Below are 18,742 nucleotides of genomic sequence, written 5' to 3'. Positions count from 1 at the left end.
CCTCATACACACGCCCCCTTTTACTCTCTTGGAACTTCTTGGTTATGGTATGAAAGGCTCTCACGGAAGCCGGATGCTGGATCAAGTCTGGTGGGTTTTGGCGTGGGTAATTGGTGCAAAGGTACGAGAAAAAAAAAGTTGGAGATGTTTGGTTGAGCGGGTCTCCCTCCGTCTGATGATGGCAACTCCGTCCTGCATTTTAGCTCGGGAGCATGTCGGATGAACACCCCTACATACGTAGCTACATAGCTTCAACGGCTGCGTTCTCAGAGTCGAAAAAAAGGGGGTTTTAGACGTTAGCATTGCTATGTCTAAATGTCAATATACCCGGGTCACCTCATCACATCTCCTCAGCGTTGCATTGCTTTCCCATCCTCTGCCTGTGTCATAATCGCGTTGTATTCGCTCTGTTGAAAGGGGGTTCTGTATACTCTAACATGTCCATACTCCTACAATACCGTCCTGTCGTCCCTCCACCAGGTAGCCGTCCCTGACACGTACACGCTCCACGACGGCAGGCGTCTTGCCCTCCTCGGCATCAGAGATGCCCGCACCGCAGTCCCATTGGCGGCCTTCCACCTTATCGTACACCTTTACAACGTCCTCGCCTGCTGCGCTGACGATTCTCCGCTCATCAAACATCATGCTTGTGATAGCGTTGTCGTACGCGTAGGCGTCGTAGATAGATCCTGTACGGAGATCCCAGATCTGTTGATGATTAGCAATGCCCTAGGTTGAATGAAGCAGGACCAAACTCACTCTGATGCTCCTGTCCATGCTGCCAGTCACAAGGTGAACGTCATCGAATTGCAAGCACGTCACCGGTCCTGTGTGTCCCACTAAGCTTCGGTGAACCTGTCCGCTTCGCAAATCCCACAACCGAACCATGCCGTCGGCAGTACCGCAGGCAAGAGCAGTCTCGAAGACTTGGAGGGCACCGATGAAATCGGCTTGCTGCGCGGGTGCCCGGTTCGTCTGCCTCCAGGAGCTTTCACTGCCGAGAGACGCGGATGCCTGCGCTGCAGCCCACATAACGTCCAGAGTCTGAACGCATCGGCCCTTTTCGAGATCCCACTGTCGCAATGTCTTGTCTGCCGAGCCGGACACGAGCGTATCGTTTCTGAAGTGGAGTGCCGTGATTTCGTCAACGTGGGATTGCAGGGTGTAGAGGTGGCAATCTCTCATGCTTCCTTCAGGAGGCTCAACCGGTCCATCGTCGGGGTTCTCAAATGCGATGCCATCTTCATCTTCGTCCCTTCCGTACTGGCTTCCGTGGGGGTCGTAGTGTGCCTTGCTCAAGTCCCAAAGTCGAATCGTTGCGTCCATGCCACCGGTCGCGAGGAAGTTGTCGTCAACCTGCAGTGTGCGAACTGAGGCCGTATGCCCATCCAGCAAACCGATGCATCGTCCAGCATTAAGATCCCAGACCCTGATCGAGTCGTCCATGGCCGAAGTCACCATTGTTCCGAAGGGTGCGTCAAAGTCGAGAGCCGTAATCGTATCCTGGTGCGCGCGAATTTCCCTAATAGCCGTGCCTGCTTCAAAATGCTCGTGCAAGATTGGCATCGATTTCCGGCGGACCACTCTTTTCTTTGCCTTTGATGCAGGTGTGCCAGCTGTTGTTGGGAGTTTCTCGTACACCGACTGTGACATGAAACCAGAGTCGTCCTCACCAGCCAGGTCTTCCTCGGTCTTCGTAGGTGTGTTTATCGCAATCGACTCGGCTTCGTCGACGAGCTCCTGAGCGTCTTCTAACCGTGTCTCGACATCCATGACTGGAGCCAGTCAGTACCGAGCAAGTCACCTAAGAGCTCAGATGATTGTGCAACTCACGGTCATGTTCCAGCAATGTTTCCTCCTGCTCCAAGTTGGCCAGTCTGTCCAGGATGATCCGGCGCATACCGTGCAGATTGGCAATTTTGTTGTCGATGTCACGGATCTCACTACTTGCCATGTTTTTACGAACACCCAGCATCTCGAGCTCATGCATCATCGAGGCCTTGTCTTTTTTCAGATTGTGCAGCGCTTGCGGTGTGCCGGCAGTGTTTTCCGTATCCTCCAAAAGCTTCCTGCCCCTCGATACCCGCCGTCGGTGCTTCCTACCTTCTTCGGTCAGGTCCGGGAAGCTCGCTTTGAAACCCTGGAAGAGGGAGTAGGAATTGTCGCTCTCGGGAATGTTCGCTAGCAGTTCGTCGGGTAAATACGTCAGGGCGCGATGCTGGATCTCCGTCGTGGACAGCTTGGACCGGACCATGTCTGTCGGCGTGGTTTTTGCCATGGAAAACATGCTTCGTTGGATAGTTGGCCGCCGGAGCTGCTTGTGAACCTCGGCCAGGGCGCCATGGTAGTGGTGATGATTACTGTTCCCTTGCTCGGACAGAGGACCCATCAAATGGCTTGCTGTTGTCGTGACCTTGCGCCCGAATGCTTCTATACCGCGAGTCTAGGCACCGATACGACACTTTGGTCAATCATCCAAGTTACGACGGACAAAGTGGTCACGCGAGTGGCAAAGGTCAACTTACAGACAAGACGGATTGGTCGTCTCCGGCGGCCGCATCGTCGTGGAAGCCATACTGGTCGTGATCCGAGGCGGCCATGCGTACGTGTGCTCTCCCGTCCGATGTGCGCGACAATGAGTGGCACAAAGGGGGAGGAGGCGAGGGAGGACGAACGGGGCGGAAAAGGAGAAAAGGTGGTGATTTCGCAGCTGGGCGTTGTGGGAACAGCTCGCTCCGGGTTTGTGCTTCTTGTCGACCGGGTCGAGTTTTGTCGTCTCGGTCGAGAATCAGATACGTATCCACACTCCAAGCAGAGATCCCGGCAAGAACCCGGTTGGGGACGCCTCCTGTTCTGGATGACGCGCTAAACACCCGAGAAGCTCCCTGCACGGGGCACACGGGCACACGGGACACCTGGGCACGCTAACGAGGTACGAGGCTGCAAGATTTGGGGGGGCCACTTCAACTGTGAAGGACGGCAGGGGCCACTGATTGGTGCCCGCTTAAGCCACCCGATCTCTTGGGGGCAGCGACCTGCAGGTGCAGTGTACGGGGGGTCGGAGACGGGCAGCCTCGCGCTTGTGCCGCGTTGGGACGAGTTTTTTTTTTCTCTTTTCTGTTCTGGAGTGCCCGCCGGGGACTTGTCCCTTTTCGCTGGGAGCGTCATCGGCCTCGGTTGTCACCCGCCCGCACCCAGCCAAATCCTCACGACCGTCAAGCTTTTTCCCCTTTACGACCCGACAATAAGCAGTCCGAATGCGTTACCCGCCCCAACCCGTCGTCCAAACTCCTTCTGCGCACCAGCATCACTCCCAGGGACTGGTCTACCAATATCCAACCGGCTTTCAATCAATTGACGACGAAATGGACTCTCTCATTGACCTATCGGACCCCTCCAAGGCGTTGGATTTGTCCCGCATTCGCTACCAGTTGATGTCGGTTCCCCCTCCAACCTCCAACGCTGGTTGTTGACTCACAACTAACAACAACGACCAAACAGTCGTCTCGAAGATACCATCACTTTTCACCTTATCGAACGGGCCCAGTTTGCTCGTAATAAAACGATTTATGTCCCCGGAGCGCTCAACATACCAAACAGCGAACTGAGCTTCATGGACTGGTACCTCTGCGAACAGGAGAAGCTGCAGTCCATCATCCGCCGCTACGACTCTCCCGACGAGTACCCCTTCTTCCCCTCAGCCGTCCAGAAGCAGATCCTCAAGCCCCTGCACTACCCGCGCATCCTGCACCCCAACGACGTCAACGTCAACAACCAGATCAAGGACTTTTACGTGGACAAGTTCCTCCCCGCACTCTGCCCCGATTTCGGCCGCGAGGACCGCGGCGAGTCCCAGGAGAACTACGGCTCCTCGGCTACCTGCGATATTGCCTGCCTCCAGGCCCTCTCCCGTAGGATACACTTTGGCAAGTTTGTCGCCGAGTCCAAGTTCCAGTCCGATCCGGAAAAGTACACAAAGCTCATCAAGGCCGAGGACCGCGAGGGCATCGCCGAGGCCATCACCAACGCCGCCGTGGAGAAGAAGGTCCTCGAGCGCCTCAGGCTCAAGGTGTTGACCTACGGAACCGACCCTTCCATTGGAGCAGGCCCGGAGAACCAGGCCAAGATTGACGCCGATGCTGTGGTGGCCATGTACAAAGACTTTGTGATACCCCTGACCAAGGACGTCGAGGTCGAGTACCTCATGCAGAGATTAGAGCCTGTAGAATAGACTACAGAATGAAAGACAATTGCTTAAAATCATATTGCTTCTTTTTAGCGGGGATTCTCTCCTTCTATTGAGATGCGCTCAGGTATTGCTCCACCGCCTGCACTGCACCCTCCCACTTGCTAGCCTCAATCAAGATGAGGTGGCCGTGCGACTTGACACCCATCTCCTGGAACGCGCGCTTGCTGTCCGCCACCGCCTTCTCCTCATTCGTGAACTGGAAGGAGCCGTGGGCCACAGCGTGCTTCACAAACACCTCGTCCTCGGGGTGGAAGTGCCACAGCGCCGTATCCGCCTTGGCCTTCTTCCCCTTCCTCTCCGTCTCGGTGAGCGTCGACTCGATCTCCTGGTACGTCTTGGACAGGATCAGGTAGTGCGTGAACTCGTAGGGCTCCTTGTCCTCGACCGCGGCCTCGATCTCGTCGACGAGCATGCGGTACATGGGCGGCGCGATCTCCGAGGGCATGTTGATGAGCCGCTCCGTCAGCACCAGGCCCACCTGCGCGCCGCTGTCGTTGAGCACCCGCGGGACGGCGGCGGCGAGGGCCGGGTTGGTCTGCGACTTTTCAATCATGTATTTGGCGAGATCCGCCATGGCGGGCTTTTGGCTGTGCTCTTGGACGTTGAGCGCCGTCATGAGCGCGTAGGCGTCGTTCTCCTTGCCGTCGACCTTGACTGTCGAGCCGATGGTGGGCTGGGACAGGATGAGGTCGGCGAGGCCTGAGATGTCAAAGAGCGTGGAGTCGACGTCGAGCAGCTGGCGCAGGAGCGTCTTGGTGCCCTGGAAGTCGACCTCGGGGTCGAAGTTGAACCACTCGAAATCGACGTTGACAACGTCAAAGTCCTTGTTTTCTCAGTGAGTAGGATGGTCTCTGGTGTGGGAACGATAGGGATTCGTCTCTCACCTCATCGTCGGAGCTCTCATCGGCCATCTTGACATCCTCCGCAGGCTTGGCCTCGTCTCTCTCTCTCTTCTTTCCCATCTTGAGATATGGCGTTGTGAGGAAGGGGTGTATTGAGTAAGTGGTGGTTTTTTTTTCCTTTTCTTTCTTGCGAAGAGGCTCGACCTGTAGACAAATGTTTAAGAGCAAGACTTTTGGCAATTAGATTGTCACTGCACCCAGCTAACTTGGCCAACCCTCATCGGTGAAGACGAATTTTTTGGTGGGGGTGCCCCTCACTAGACTGATTTGGGACGGGCCGGCAGACGGCCCCCTTATCGATAAGACCGCCGCCGCCGCCGCCCGGGTTCCCGGAGCGGGTCCCGCTCCATCGCATTGTCAAGTCTCGGAACCTCCGCTTGATCAAGATCCTAATGTGGTGACGCATTCCCAATTGAACGATTGAAATTCTATTACAAAATAACCAGAAGTGTAGAGGCTCTCTGGTTGAAATTTGATGTCCTTTGTGTAAAGCAGAAGATTACCAGGAAGTGACCGGGCTGGCTCAGTCATGCCAATGAATGGCCTTTGCCCTTTTGCCCTCCGCTTTCCTTGCGCCGAACCTTCCATTTAGTATAATTCTCTTACAAGCTGCTCCTCGATCACGATACCTCTTTGTTTTGTTTGCATCACCAAAGGTCGGTCTTATCCAGGGGGTACCGTCTGCTTCGGGGAGCGATGCGGATGTCCCATGACGTCCCACAGGTGCTCCAACGCCATATTCTTTCTTTGCTTCGCACTCCATCTGTTTACCTATTTCCTAGCCCTTCCTTCCACCGGTTTTCCCTTCACCGCTCTCGGACCGTATTCATAACTCCCGATGAAGGCCCGCAACACGTCTCGCTCTGGTGAAGTGGAGAATCTTCTCCTGGGTTAGTATGCCTAAGCATCCCGGGATGAGCCGATTGCTTACTGACGCCTTTTAGGCTTGGTTTATCTATTCACCATCGTCACATTGTCGGCCGTCTTCAGCGTTGAGGTTCGCTGAAATGGGGCATACTCGCAAGAAGAGAAAGGGGCATAAGAAACGAACTTTACAGAAAGAGAAGGTACGTTTAGTGCGAATTTCCTCAGTTGCAGCGCGTACAGTGGTAAAAGTGTCTAACGAGTATTTAGCCAGATAATGAGGTCTCGACCTCGTCATCAAGTGCTCGCCAGCACGAGGCGCAGGATGACGAGGCATCTGCATCCGATTCCGACTCGGACTACGCCAACAACCTGGACCTAATCCAGGTGAACCTCAAACGCTCTCCCGCCCGTATGGTTTACCTCATCGACCACATTCCACACACGAATCTTCCGCCAGACGTCGTTGCCATCCAAGACCCTCCATCAGAGTTCGCTTGGAAATCATGTCCAGGCTATAACATTGAGTATCTCCCAGCAAGAGAGCTTTTGGGAAAAGACAACCCGAAAACGATAGAAGACCCTGTTCCAGTCAAGCTTGTCGGTTTTTGTGTTACCCAGTCGATCGATACAAGCGACTGGAGGATCGATTGGCGGGAACATGATAACGACCACTATAGCTCGGTAGCTTCCTTGTTTCTCAATACATCCTGCGGCGAGATAACGATTCATAACGTCTACAACAACAACAAGCAATCCATCTCCATGTCAAAATTATTGACAGATTCAGATCATCCTGTCACTGGCGAAAGTGCCATATTGGTTGGGGAGTTCAACCTCCACCATCCGGGATGGGGTGGAGATGGGGTTGCGCAAGTTGAGAAAGACGCCGAGATTCTTCACCAGGCAACAAGCATGGCAGGCATGCGATGCTTGTTGCCACCCGGCCTAAGGACTTACTCACGGCCGGCTACCGACTCCGGCGATTTCTCAACCACGATTGACTTGGCCTTTGCCGGTCAGAGGCTTGAGTCTCGGGCTCATCCCACTCGAGCGCTGTCAGTACCTGGATTCGATTCAGACCACCGGCCGCTCCACACCAGGATCTCCTTTGCGCCCAATCGAGACAAGAAGCCACGCTTCAAACTGGGACAAATCAAATGAAAAGAAATACTGCAAAGAAGCCAAAAAGCAATTGCTCATGATCGGCTGCCCCACTATCCGAACTGTAGCTTAGGTTGACGACCTAAATAACGATTGAGCGCAGTAAGAGGATACATTACTACTTACTCAAGCGAGGTCTGCATCTTCCAAGTCAGTTCCTATCTTCCCAGTGGTGTTTTACTTGTTTGTATACTCATTCTTCTGGTCCAGTAGACTAGCTGATTCCCCCCTTTCAACCCTTCCAAAGCCACGGCCAATGAATCGAGTTCATCACACTTAGTTGCCACATCAGCATTGCTGGGTAGGTTTTATCTTCTGAACGCATCAGCAGCATCTAATAGTTGAGCAGTGTGTCGAAGAGCTCCAGGTAGTTGTTTGTGTTTGGTTGCCCTGTATTGATTTGGGCCAGGATACCTTTGAGGTGATCCTGTATGTCGACGATCGAGCTACGACCCGGTGTATCCGGTTCTTGTAGCAAGGCTTCTAGGCCTATGATCAAGACAGGTATGTGCTTTCCGGTAACTCAGTCGAGGGATGAATGATACTAATATTTCTCAGTTATTCTTGCTCGAAGAGGGATCTGTCCCCCAGCCACAAGTGGATTGATAAGCTGGTGGAGGTCGAGATCCTTCAATAGCAACCACCACCACCTCGGCTGATTGCTGATGAAGTGGTGAGGCTGGTGCCCTGATGTAAGTCTACGATACCAGCCATTCAAAATCATCAATCTAACATATCTTCAACCACAAGGCAAGGCGTGCTCGAATGTAGCTTCCGAGTGAGGAGGAGTCGCTCATGGTGAGCAGTTTGGAGTGTGTAGGGATCAGGGATCAGCAAAGTCACTGTTTGACAGGTATGATATGGAGCCAGAATACCAACTCTGTTTTTACTGATATCCGGTTGCTAGACGCGAGTTTAAATACTGCCATCTTCCTCAACCTTGATGGAAACCATCGTCAGTAAGTTGTGTTCGAGCTTCGGGGTGTTAGCTGACTAACTTATTCCTAGGTCTACCAAGGTTGACGAAAAGCTAGAGTTTATAGTTTCTGGGTTACTGCTATGGACAGGCAGAAGAGAGTACTTTACGGGGTTCATAAGACTACAGGGTTGCTCAACACCCTTTTAAGGGGCGGGGCACTACTTACTTTTGTTACAAAATGTCTGCGTCCAGACATACACCACTGAGCATATTGCTCGAATATCTGGGTATATATCGATCCAGCTTGGTGGCTATCGACCAACATATCATTACTGGATAAACCATTCAGGGTACGGCCGAGCGAAGTGGGGGTTTAATTCCGTGTTGACGTTTTCCCCCGATGTACTCGTTAGGTAATAAATAAAAACTATGTCTAGGCATCATGAGTGATGATGTTTCAAATGTCTCTGTATATTCTGTGCTTCTATCCTTGATTTTCCATGTTTTATCCGTTTGATGCGCTGCCAAAAGATATCGTCCATTCATATATTGATTGGGGAAGGAAATCGCGACCAGTGGGTGCCTCCCTTTGCGTACGTGTCTGGGCTGCCTTAGATACACTGGCGCTCAGCCTTCAATTAGGCACCCCCTATCAATTGAAAGTTAATTTAGTGGGTTGCACCAACAACGCCCTGAACGCCCTGACGCCCTGAGGGTACAAGCCGCAAATAAGAACCCCGTTCCACCCCTGGTGCAACAAAGCCGTGAGATGTCATCCTCCTCATCTTCCCCACACCGGCTCATCTCACTGTCAAGCCATTCGACGAGGCTGCTCTCATAAATCTGACAATTCTGCCAGTGGGACTCTGAATAAAGCTCGAGGAAACTGCTGATCAGAGAAGATCCAAAGAAGCATTCACTATCGCAACCTCTTCTGACTCAACGCCATTGGCAGCAATGGGTGTCTCCTTTAACTTTCTCGGCCTCCCACGGGAGCTACGAGATATGGTCTATGAGCATTATTTGGCAGTCGAGGGAGGATACGTGTGTGACTCGCAGGCCTTCATCGATGGAAAATTAAGGGTAGGAAACCACGGCAGCCCCATTGAGCTGAACCTCATTTACGCTTGCCGCCGAGGGTTGCGACGGCTACTTTTGTGAAGACTTCCCCCGGGCCATGGCAGATATTGCTGACGGGAACGCAGGCTCCTCCGTTTTGCAGTGCAACTTTGACGTCAGCCAAGTCTAGGATGTAAAAAAGATGATCCACGACCACCGATCGTGGCCGCTCGAGAAGTGGAAGGCAGAGTGGCCCACACACGAACCAGCTCTGTGGGAGACTGTGCCCCCTTTGCCAGAGTGGATGGCTCTGTTGGAGGAAAACATATTAGGATACGATGAAAAGGCCAAAAAATAGTGGTCGAGGAGCAGCGGTACGTACACGGCGATGAAATCACAACGACCGGCACACTTGGTACCGTCTCAACGACGACGGCTGAAAGGGTAAGGGGACACCGTCCTTTTTGCGTAATGTAGGTCAGGAGCACCGTGAACTTTGATCCTTGAAGTGAAGGGGCTAAGTTGTCTGAAAGATGGATGATGTATAGAGTCCAAGGGAGACTTCCTCGTGTCTAAAAGCTCAATTTCAAGCATCTTACATGCCGTTGGCCCAGTCTCGTCAATGGCCCTACTGATTCTACCAATCCTCGCGTAATTTATTTACATCTTGTCAGAGCCAGATAAAAGATTAGGAGATGACAGATTCCTTCCACCCATGACGCCCGGGGTGGTCTTGACATGGATCATTCTCAATCGCCTCACTCTCGCGAGAGACACTCACAAGCATGGAAACCGAGTCACATCTAGATTCAATACGTCAACCCTCTCACCAAATATGTTTCAGAACTCCCTTCTCTTCTTTACGCACGTGCTTGAATCGATCGTCTTCCTCCTCGATTTTCATATGCTACTGTACGCTCTGGGTCCGGCCAGCCTGCGAGATACCTCCCAGAGCACAGAACTCTTCAGACTATACGAGGTTCGACGTGGGTACTGATGGTCGACAAGCAAGTCCTTAGTCATACAAGTGTGGTCATCTACATACTGGAGATCGCCTTGCAGGCCTCCCTTGCTCAGCTAGATAATGACTATCTTCATCTCACCACTCTCAAGACATCGCACACCTAAAGAGCAACAACGAAGAAAACTCACACGCGGATACTATGGAACATCTCCCTTTCTCCTTGCCAACACATGATCATTACAGTCCCTCTACCTTCTTCCCCTGAGCCCCCTTCTCGGCTTCCTCCTCACCAACCCCTCCTACGCCAGGCTCCTCCAGAGCACCAGTGCTCTTCGTCACCGCCAACACAGTAGGCAAGGCAAACACCAGAGCTCCCATGCTCAACCCCCAATTCATCGCAAGCTGTGCCATGGCGCTCGCCCGCTGGGCGTTGATCCGCCACGCCATGGCCCCGCCTGCCGCCTGGAACGCCTTGTACGCGCCGACCAGCACCGCCGCCCGCCCCGTCGAGTTGGACTGCGCGCCCACGAGCCAGTAGCAATACGACTGCCACAGCGAATCGTAGGCCCCGTATAGCACATACAGCACCATGGGTCCGGCGGCTGACGTCCTCGCGCCGCTGCCCGGCGCGCCCTGCGCGTAGTCGACGTCCTGCGCGTGGCCCCGGGCCCGCCGCGCGTCCTGCCACCGCTGGAACCGGTACCCGCCGCCCCAGATGGCCATGCCCGTGACGAAGAGGACGGCCCAGCCGAGGCGGGCACGCCCGGGGCGATCGAGCGCGGGTAGGTCGAGGAGGAGGCCGATGAGGAGGCCGCCGACCATTTGGGCGAGCCAGTAGAGGGCGCCGTTGAGGGAGCGGGTGCGGAGGGTGAAGGTCATGCCGTTGACTTCGTTCTGCTGGTACGAGTAGAAGACGTTGGCGCAGAAGAAGAGGGGCAGCATGCAGGCGACGCGCCAGGTGCACAGCGTCGTGGTCGTCATGGTCACGAGGCTCTTGGCCCTGGCGGCGAAGCCGGAGGCGGAGGCGTGTGAGCGGTTGCGAGTCTCCTCCGCCTCGGTCACGGCGCTGAGCTGCGCGAGACGGATGCGTTTCGGGGAGCAGATGAAGAGGCCCAGGGCCCAGCCGAAGAGCATGACGGCCATGAGGGCGATGTACGTCGCGTCGTTGACGGTGCCAGTGGTGGAGGAGAAGTTTAGGCCAAAGGCGGCGAGGCTGCCGACGCCGCCGCCGAGGTTGAAGATGATCCAGAAGACGGCGATGGCGCGGCCCTTCTGCGACTCGTGGACGTAGGTTGTCATTATGGCGCCCTGGACGATCCATATGAAGGAGGAGCCGATGCCGAGGATGGCTCCAGAGGCGATAACGAAGGTTCCGTTTGCGGTGTCTTTGGGGCGGTTACATTTTGTAAGTTTTTGTCAAGGGGGAAAGACGGGAGAAGAAGGGGGGGGGGGGGGGGGGGGGGGAGAGACGGTGGTGACCAAAGAGCCACCACTGACGGGGGCGGGGGGGCCCCCCCGCGGGGGGGACGCCGTCATCGGTGCAGCGGGGGACGAGTCGGGCCCCGAGGACACGAGGGCTCGCCGCGACCGTCGCGGGGAGGGGGGGGGGGGGCGGGGGGGGGGGGAAATACGATTGAAGTTCAAGAGACTTCCACTATAGAGGGCGTAGGTCCAGCCTCCGATGAGGAAAGCGATCTTCGGGCCTACGAGGGACAGGATTGGGCCCACAAAGAAGAGGGACGCCACGGCCGTCGTCGAGAGGAGGGCGACGGTTGCGTTGGCCGCTACTGTTGAGTCGACTTGGCCGGAACCTCCTAGGCCGGTGAGGGCGTTATACATCTGTATAAGAGTTTCTGCGTCAGGATTTTGTGATCTCTCAGTCACACGAAGGAAGGGTTACTAACTCCAGGTAGACAGAAACAGATGAAGCTAATGAGGATGATTCTGCGGGCACACTTTAGCTGTTGCGACGAGGGTAGTCGGACTCTAGACGGATCCTACTGTGTCCACGGATTCGAGTACAGCCTCATGAGCTTGGAGTTCTTCCCACCCTCGAGATCATGCTGGACGCCGGCTCCGGTGTGTGACGCATCGTCAGGCAGCTCTCGAGGTTCATTGGTAGTCATTGTCGATATGCTGGCTCGTTGATCGATAGGGTGATTGTTTTTCTCCTCGTATGCTGTGAACCCGAGCTAATCATGTCTCTTTTATTGCAAGATGATTTGACCAATACCCTCTATGACTTATAACTACTGTAACATGTCCTCGACACCTGGTACTTCCAGAGGCAGCATCGAGATAGGGAGACAGGCACGAAAACATGGCAACGTTGGAGTTGAATATCTTGAGAAAGCTTGGCTTGCCCCGCCCTTCCTATCTTCGAAAGTTTTCCACTAGAGTACCATATTGCTAACAAGCTTTCCTCGTTTTCTTCTTACCAAATAGGACATAGTAACAGCATGTTTTGACAGAGCGGGGAAATCGCACAAGAGAAGATAAGCTGAGGATCCTCAATCTTCTTCTCCACATTATCGAGTTTTTCTCCCTCGCTGGAATAGGAGGAATCCAAGTGTATCCCACAGTTATGCTGAGGGGAGGGGAAAGAATCTGGCAATAGTGTGAGTGAGTGCCTGGTCTAAGGACCTGAGGTCAGATTCGTGAAATGTGATTCGTTAATCCGCCCTAAAGAGGAGATAAAAGGAACCTGTGTCTGCCCCAGCTTTCTTTATCCGGCGCCACCCGCCGGCACGGTCCTCAATGACAGGGATCTTCCCTGAGGCTCCGCTCCGGCCCTCTTTCTTCTGACGTTGTTGTATCCGTGCACCCGTGGGATGCCCTGTTGCCGCACCGATGTCTCCGATGGAACGTGACATTTGGTCTCGGAGGTACGGACAGCACACGGCTCCGATCCAAGGCGGGATATTGCGGTAGTCGGATCTAGCGTTGCATCGAGATCTTTCATGGCCGGTGAGATGGCTCAGAAACTGAGAAGACGTCTGGTAAAAGTCCTATAACTACCTAGTAATGGATAAAAAAGTATGCCTTTCGATACCTCCTTCCATTGCAAATTACAGCATTCAACTTTATCAAAAGCTCGCACAAAATTCGAACGCTACTTGAACTATTGACGATGCACCCCGTAAACACTCCACAGGAGAGGTTTCCTTTGATGTGCGACCACATTTGACGCGACCAGGAAAGGGTAGTTCACGTTCCATGCGGTCTGGCGTGGCGGCGTGAAACAACATACAACATGAGAGGGGGAGCGATATGGACCTTATTAAATCACCAAAGGCAACCATGCGTCATCTCAAGGCCCTGAGTGGGCTTCTTAGACCGGACGGGGTTTACTGGAACGTTACCTGAAGAGAGATTGATTGGAGATCTCATGCAGGCACGGACACGATCTCCCCTCAAGAAGCAGAAAATTCAGAGAAAGAGGCATCACTCTGATGATGTAGTAAACCAGGTTCATGACTCTTGCTTTCCCCATGGGGAACATCAACGTTAACTCCAACGTCACATTTGGAAACACCCACCCCACATTCTGTACATTGTCATTCAGAGCCGAGCTGCAAGTCAATGACACTGAGCTAGTTGTACCCGAACGTTCGTTGAGACCACCCGCCCGTGTTCCCGTCTCGCACCGGAGTCCGGAATCCTCGGGTCCGAGCACCCCCACCAAAGATCAGAGCGCCGCTCCGTGGGGTAAATCTTCATTTGACGTCAAGTCACGGTGCTCCGAAATAAGAGGCCGGGTGAGACTCTAGCCGAAAAACGGCGAGGAAGCCGGAGCCGTCTAGGTCGGCAGCCTGGGTGTAGGCTAGACCGGGTTCGCGCTTGTAGCATCTTGTAAGTTCGATGAACTCGACATCCTTTTGACTTCGGATCCCTCTCACTGAGTAGATTTCAGTCCGCGGTAGAACACACCAACGCCTGCATAGTGTGCTGCAACCTCACCAGGGCCCCCCGTATGTGAACTTCTAAGCATGCAAATCATCGGGTCAGTAACAAAATCATGTCTTCTTCCCCACACACCTTCCACCGTCAAAGCAAGAAATGGAAGGCTCCCCAAGACAGGGGGGATTTGCATCGCGTCATGGGGTATTTCCTCAACGCATAGCTCCCCCAAGGACGAGTTCGCTAGACGTTGTGAGCATCATTCCATGTACATGCATACAAACGGCGGATATACGCTTCGCAAACATCCCTCACCCAAAAACACGCAAAAACCACAGGCGCCGGGCCGACGGCAATCTCCAGCCGGTATGGGGTACTCCTTACTGTGTTGCTTCTACCGCGTCACCGCTCATTGGTGGGCAAATATTGACTCTCATGGGGCCGTTTCGGCAAGCGATCCTATTCGCTGATAGGCACAAACAGCCTTGATCAATCTTGCCGCCGGTTGAGATATCTGGAAGCGGCAAAACAACTTGCGCTCTTTGCGGAAGCGAGATGTGTGCCGGGTTATCAAGGGACGGTATTCGTCGTACCCATGAACAAGATTGAGTTTGTAGTTTTGGACGGCTGGAAATGCCGATGTGTTAATCACCACGTAACCGTTTTAGGCCTTGGGATGTTGGATCTCCTGGTTCGAAATGGGGGTTTGCCGCGCAGGGGGCAAGACCTCATCCCTGCGTCCCTACTACACGTGGGGAGGTCGCGACGAGGTTCTCTGCTAGTTGCGAGCTTCAGGCTCCTGCCACTGCTCAGACAAAGCGGTAAAGCTTTCGCACAATGGATTCTGTTCAACATCCAAGTTCGTGAGCTGGAACAAAGAACACGCACTGCGAATAGCTTCCAGAAACCAACTGAACTAGAACAATGAAGAACCATAACAGTGATACAAATAGCCCATGTCCTCCAGCTGAGAACCAGTAGCTTCAAATTCCAATCGATCAAGAATTCCTAAACGTAAAGAAGCGCGCCTCCAAAAAAAGACCAAAATGTGTCAAGGTATCCAAACTACAATGTCCTGCGGCCACACAATTTTCACTCACTCAATCAACTGCGACAGCGTACACTGCCAGCAGCAGCAGCAACCCCAGCTCCAGCCCGTCTTCCTCAACGACAGCTGCTCCGCTTGCCACCGCCCCGCAAGCTACGCTCAGAACCGCGCGCGGCACGAGGCCGAGCACGCCGTGCTGATGGGTGAGTACATGCGGGCCGATGCTGCCGGTGACGAGGACGGCATGCGGCGGGCTCGGCGCGCCATGCTCGAGCATACGCGGCTGCTACGCCAGCGGAACTTTGTGGTGAGTTTGGTGAGAGAGGAGGCGGGTGGGGATGTCCAGTGGCCTAGTCTTCCTTCCTGTGAATGAAATGGTGAGGTTATTTGTGATGGTATGCATGGAATGATCTTGGAAGTGAGACGGGGTCAGGAATTAGAAAATAAAATTGGACTGAAATTGCAAATGAGGGTATAGATACAAAAACCTCAAGATGCCCCCTACACTAAATCCTCTCTTAAGCCTCGGTATGAGCTACAAGAATCAAAGACTGCCCTTCCCATAAACTAGGCGACTTCTTGGTGAACATCCATCTCTTTCATCACCAAGGCGGGGAATACTTTGGCAACGCCCCAAGCCGCACATCGCTCGGGCCCATGAACTGCGCAACATCCCACGCCGAAGGCATATACGGCATGTGACTCAGGTTCTGGTTTGGAGAATCCTGCCTCATCTGCTGCTGGCCAGCGTTCCCCTTCTGCGCCTGCACTTCCTTCTTCGCCTGCGTAAACTCCTTGACCCTAGCCGTGCCTAGCTTGCCTGCCCTTCTCTTGTCTGTGGGACAACGAAGCAGCGGGACCTGGATGACGGCGGAAAATATGTCTCGTATCTTCTGTTCCGGTTGGTTATGTCGCTTCGCCACCTCTTGGAACGGGAACATGTTGAGGCATGTGTCTGCGATGTCGACAATGATGTGTTTGGTCGTTGGTTGCGTGTCTGGGACTCTGGTTGACTGAGGTTTTGAGATGGTTGCTGCTTCTGGTTTGGCTGCTTGGGTAGGCGGCTGTTGCGTGACGTACGCCGGTGTTTGCGGGACTGGCGGAGGAGGTCCGAGATGGAACATGTGTCCCGCCGGCTGTTGGGGAGGAATTTTGGCACCGAGATGCGGCTGTTGCGGATGGACTGCAAAGTGACCAGCTGGTCCAGCCATCAAGGATTGTTGCAAGAGCGGGTTGTACATGGCCCCAGCCATCGCGTTATGGTACGGATTGAGTCCCAAGAGGGTTGTCCAAGGTTGCTGCAGAGACGACGGCGGAAGGGGAGCCTGACTGGGGGCAGATGCATTTGTGCCGTTTGGCAAGCCTGAGTTGACTGTCATGTTGGCAGCCTGCTGCCTCAACCTCGCCTCCATACACTGACGGCATGGCGCCTTTGCTCCCGACGCAGGGCGATCAGCGCAAGCCCCGGTCTGGATATCCGACGCGCCATGAGCGGTGTTGTGAACATCAGCATTCAGCGGGTTTGACGTATGTGTGTTTTGATGAGTATGGGTATGGAAGGGGAAAGGGGGGTCGTTGATCTTGGAACTGTGAAGGTGTACCTGCTGATCCAAGAGATCGCGAAGGTCATTCTTCGACTCCGTCTCGACATTAGAGTGGTTCAGCGTTGGCCCAGACTCAGCTGTCTGTTGCAAGATAATTGTGCCGTCTGCTTCTGATACGGGCATAGAGTTAATCTTGCCCAGGTCAGTGATACCAGCTAGCATGGGAGCTGTGGGAATTGAGGGAGCCGTGGGTGTCTCCTTTGCAGTCTCAGCGTGGTTCTCGGTCTCTGCTTGCATCTGACTCGGCGTACCTTGTTCACCTGGTAGTTGCGCTTGATACACATGAGGTGAAGTCATGGACGACAGCATAGCTGGCGGGATCGGCGCGGGAACATTAGCCACCGTTTCGTTGGTTCCGCTCGTGCAAACAGGTGCAGATCCATCATTCTTGTCAATTCCGAGCATGGAAAGCGAAATATGTTCGGGAAGTGATTTGGGAGACACCGGTGGTGAGCACTGTGGTCCAGTAGACGGTGCAGTCCAGAATGAATCGGAATGACAGGCCCTCTCTGGAGTCGGCATGGAGCATCCTCTCATCGGGTCAACGTCCGGCAAACGGGCCGTGGGTGAGTGATCGACCATGCCCGTGCTTCCCCGTCGTTCCGGCTGAGAGATTGGCTTGGCGGGCTCGGACGCCTGGTTGTTGATGGGGGCGGGAGTCCCCGCCGCCGGTGAGTCTGCGGTGGAATGTGGCGTGACCAGCTGGTAGCCACCGATCTTCCTCTTCTTAACAGGATTGGAAGATACGAATTGGACGTCGTCATCCTCTCGTTTCGCTGGTATCACAGGTTGTGGGTATGGTGCAAGTCCTGTTGGATAGACTGGGGGAAACATGCCCAGATAGTGGTGGGAGCTTTCCATATCGATGAGAGAGTGACAGTGATGGAGGGGAAAAGAGGGAGAGATGAGTGTGTCTTGCGGATGCGGGAGCGGGAGCGGGTGCAACATCGATGAGATGAGGGAACGCCGCTAGCTGATAAGAAAATGGTCAAGCATCCATATTTGAACCCTGTGCCAACCAACAACGGGCTCTGCTGGGTACATGTTGGAGTTGACGGGGGCAGCTGAGCACATCCAGTAACAGTGAGCCATGAACAGCAAAGAAGGAAGCCAAGAGAAGAGTGTTGGCATGTTGCACAGTTTGCCTTTGAGTCGTTCCCTTTGGTACGGTGGGATTCCATCCCAGCCTGGTGTGCCTGGCAGAAAGAAGAGGAAAATCACAATGTTTTGCGTACCGTGACAAGCACCTTGATGCCACTTTTCTCGGGTCCAGGATGCAGATTGCCACTTGGCAGGGAAGGCGGCATGTGGTGCCCAAGTGAGTAAGGTACCATGACTTCAAGGAGGTGTGCAGAGCTGCCAGCGCTCTCATCAATGCTGCTCAAAAGTGAAAGACGTTGAGACTATTGGGTCGGTCTCTTGCTTGTCTATAAAGTTACAAGCTCGGACAATGAAAGCGACCGGGGTCGTTCTCATCTGAGGCACTTGCTTCATTGTCCAGTCATGGACTCATCTAGTGTCTTCATGACCTTATCAAGGCAGGGGTCAATGACGCTGATTGAAATGGGCAGCACATGACAGGACATCATCAAGCCTGACCTCCATGATAGTGCAAGTTACTCCAAGCTGGAATGAATCTGAACAGAATACCTCATCGTAATGAATAGTGCTCATTCTGTCTACACCAAGAATGTTGTTGATGAAGAGTGGTACATTGGTCCAGAGGTACAGAGCACCTCACCTCGGTTCATGAAAATTACAGTGAGCAAAGTAGGCCCCACCATAGCTCCAAGCTACCCGCCTTGCTTTGATTGGTCACAGATTGGAACAGTCAGCATGTGGCTTGACTCTTTGCCTCAGCCTCTCGTCATGTTAAGCTCCCGTTCGGTCTGTGGACCATGTCTTCCCCACATCGCGGGGCAGCCTCAAGGCAGCTTCACCTCCACCACCGACACCTTCCCCGAGCGACGAACCACACATCTGCAACTGTACCTGCAGCAACAACAGCAAGCGCCACCGACTTAACCAAACACCAAGCAAAAGGTCTTCGATCCAGATCGTCCCTCCCT

At 53.9% G+C, this 18,742-nt stretch overlaps 8 protein-coding genes across 8 annotated transcripts; 3 read left to right on the top strand and 5 right to left on the bottom strand.

Moving 5' to 3' along the window:
- Nucleotides 1–432: 432 nt before the first annotated feature.
- On the bottom strand, nt 433–2,600 carry CABS01_03563 (mitochondrial division protein 1; the record flags this gene model as incomplete). Its single annotated transcript, XM_060536938.1, has 4 exons — nt 433–708; nt 760–1,775; nt 1,834–2,443; nt 2,526–2,600. The coding sequence occupies 4 exons, from the start codon at nt 2,598–2,600 to the stop codon at nt 433–435; spliced, it is 1,977 nt and encodes a 658-aa protein (XP_060391196.1).
- Nucleotides 2,601–3,257: 657 nt separating this feature from the next.
- CABS01_03562 (chorismate mutase) lies at nt 3,258–4,231 on the top strand (the record flags this gene model as incomplete). The annotated part of the gene is made up of 2 exons (XM_060536937.1): nt 3,258–3,436; nt 3,502–4,231. The coding sequence occupies 2 exons, from the start codon at nt 3,258–3,260 to the stop codon at nt 4,229–4,231; spliced, it is 909 nt and encodes a 302-aa protein (XP_060391195.1).
- Nucleotides 4,232–4,295: 64 nt separating this feature from the next.
- On the bottom strand, nt 4,296–5,211 carry CABS01_03561 (uncharacterized protein; the record flags this gene model as incomplete). The annotated part of the gene is made up of 2 exons (XM_060536936.1): nt 4,296–5,072; nt 5,134–5,211. The coding sequence occupies 2 exons, from the start codon at nt 5,209–5,211 to the stop codon at nt 4,296–4,298; spliced, it is 855 nt and encodes a 284-aa protein (XP_060391194.1).
- A 778-nt stretch (nt 5,212–5,989) lies between these two features.
- Nucleotides 5,990–7,179, top strand: CABS01_03560 (zinc knuckle; the record flags this gene model as incomplete). The annotated part of the gene is made up of 4 exons (XM_060536935.1): nt 5,990–6,041; nt 6,096–6,148; nt 6,210–6,218; nt 6,286–7,179. 4 exons carry the CDS (start codon nt 5,990–5,992, stop codon nt 7,177–7,179), a joined length of 1,008 nt encoding a protein of 335 aa, XP_060391193.1.
- A 3,179-nt stretch (nt 7,180–10,358) lies between these two features.
- On the bottom strand, nt 10,359–12,247 carry CABS01_03559 (uncharacterized protein; the record flags this gene model as incomplete). Its single annotated transcript, XM_060536934.1, has 4 exons — nt 10,359–11,506; nt 11,753–11,960; nt 12,026–12,065; nt 12,123–12,247. The coding sequence occupies 4 exons, from the start codon at nt 12,245–12,247 to the stop codon at nt 10,359–10,361; spliced, it is 1,521 nt and encodes a 506-aa protein (XP_060391192.1).
- A 960-nt stretch (nt 12,248–13,207) lies between these two features.
- CABS01_03558 (uncharacterized protein) lies at nt 13,208–13,423 on the bottom strand (the record flags this gene model as incomplete). The annotated part of the gene is made up of 1 exon (XM_060536933.1): nt 13,208–13,423. The coding sequence occupies one exon, from the start codon at nt 13,421–13,423 to the stop codon at nt 13,208–13,210; it is 216 nt and encodes a 71-aa protein (XP_060391191.1).
- A 1,668-nt stretch (nt 13,424–15,091) lies between these two features.
- CABS01_03557 (uncharacterized protein) lies at nt 15,092–15,442 on the top strand (the record flags this gene model as incomplete). The annotated part of the gene is made up of 1 exon (XM_060536932.1): nt 15,092–15,442. The coding sequence occupies one exon, from the start codon at nt 15,092–15,094 to the stop codon at nt 15,440–15,442; it is 351 nt and encodes a 116-aa protein (XP_060391190.1).
- Nucleotides 15,443–15,671: 229 nt separating this feature from the next.
- On the bottom strand, nt 15,672–17,534 carry CABS01_03556 (uncharacterized protein; the record flags this gene model as incomplete). The annotated part of the gene is made up of 1 exon (XM_060536931.1): nt 15,672–17,534. One exon carries the CDS (start codon nt 17,532–17,534, stop codon nt 15,672–15,674), a length of 1,863 nt encoding a protein of 620 aa, XP_060391189.1.
- Nucleotides 17,535–18,742: the final 1,208 nt, after the last annotated feature.

This window comes from Colletotrichum abscissum, assembly GCF_030869225.1.
Source record: "Colletotrichum abscissum strain IMI 504890 chromosome Unknown Scaffold_7.1, whole genome shotgun sequence".
Taxonomy (NCBI): Eukaryota; Fungi; Ascomycota; class Sordariomycetes; order Glomerellales; family Glomerellaceae; genus Colletotrichum; species Colletotrichum abscissum.
The sequence above is the reverse complement of the archived record's forward strand: the minus strand, read 5'-3'. Positions and strand labels throughout refer to the sequence as shown.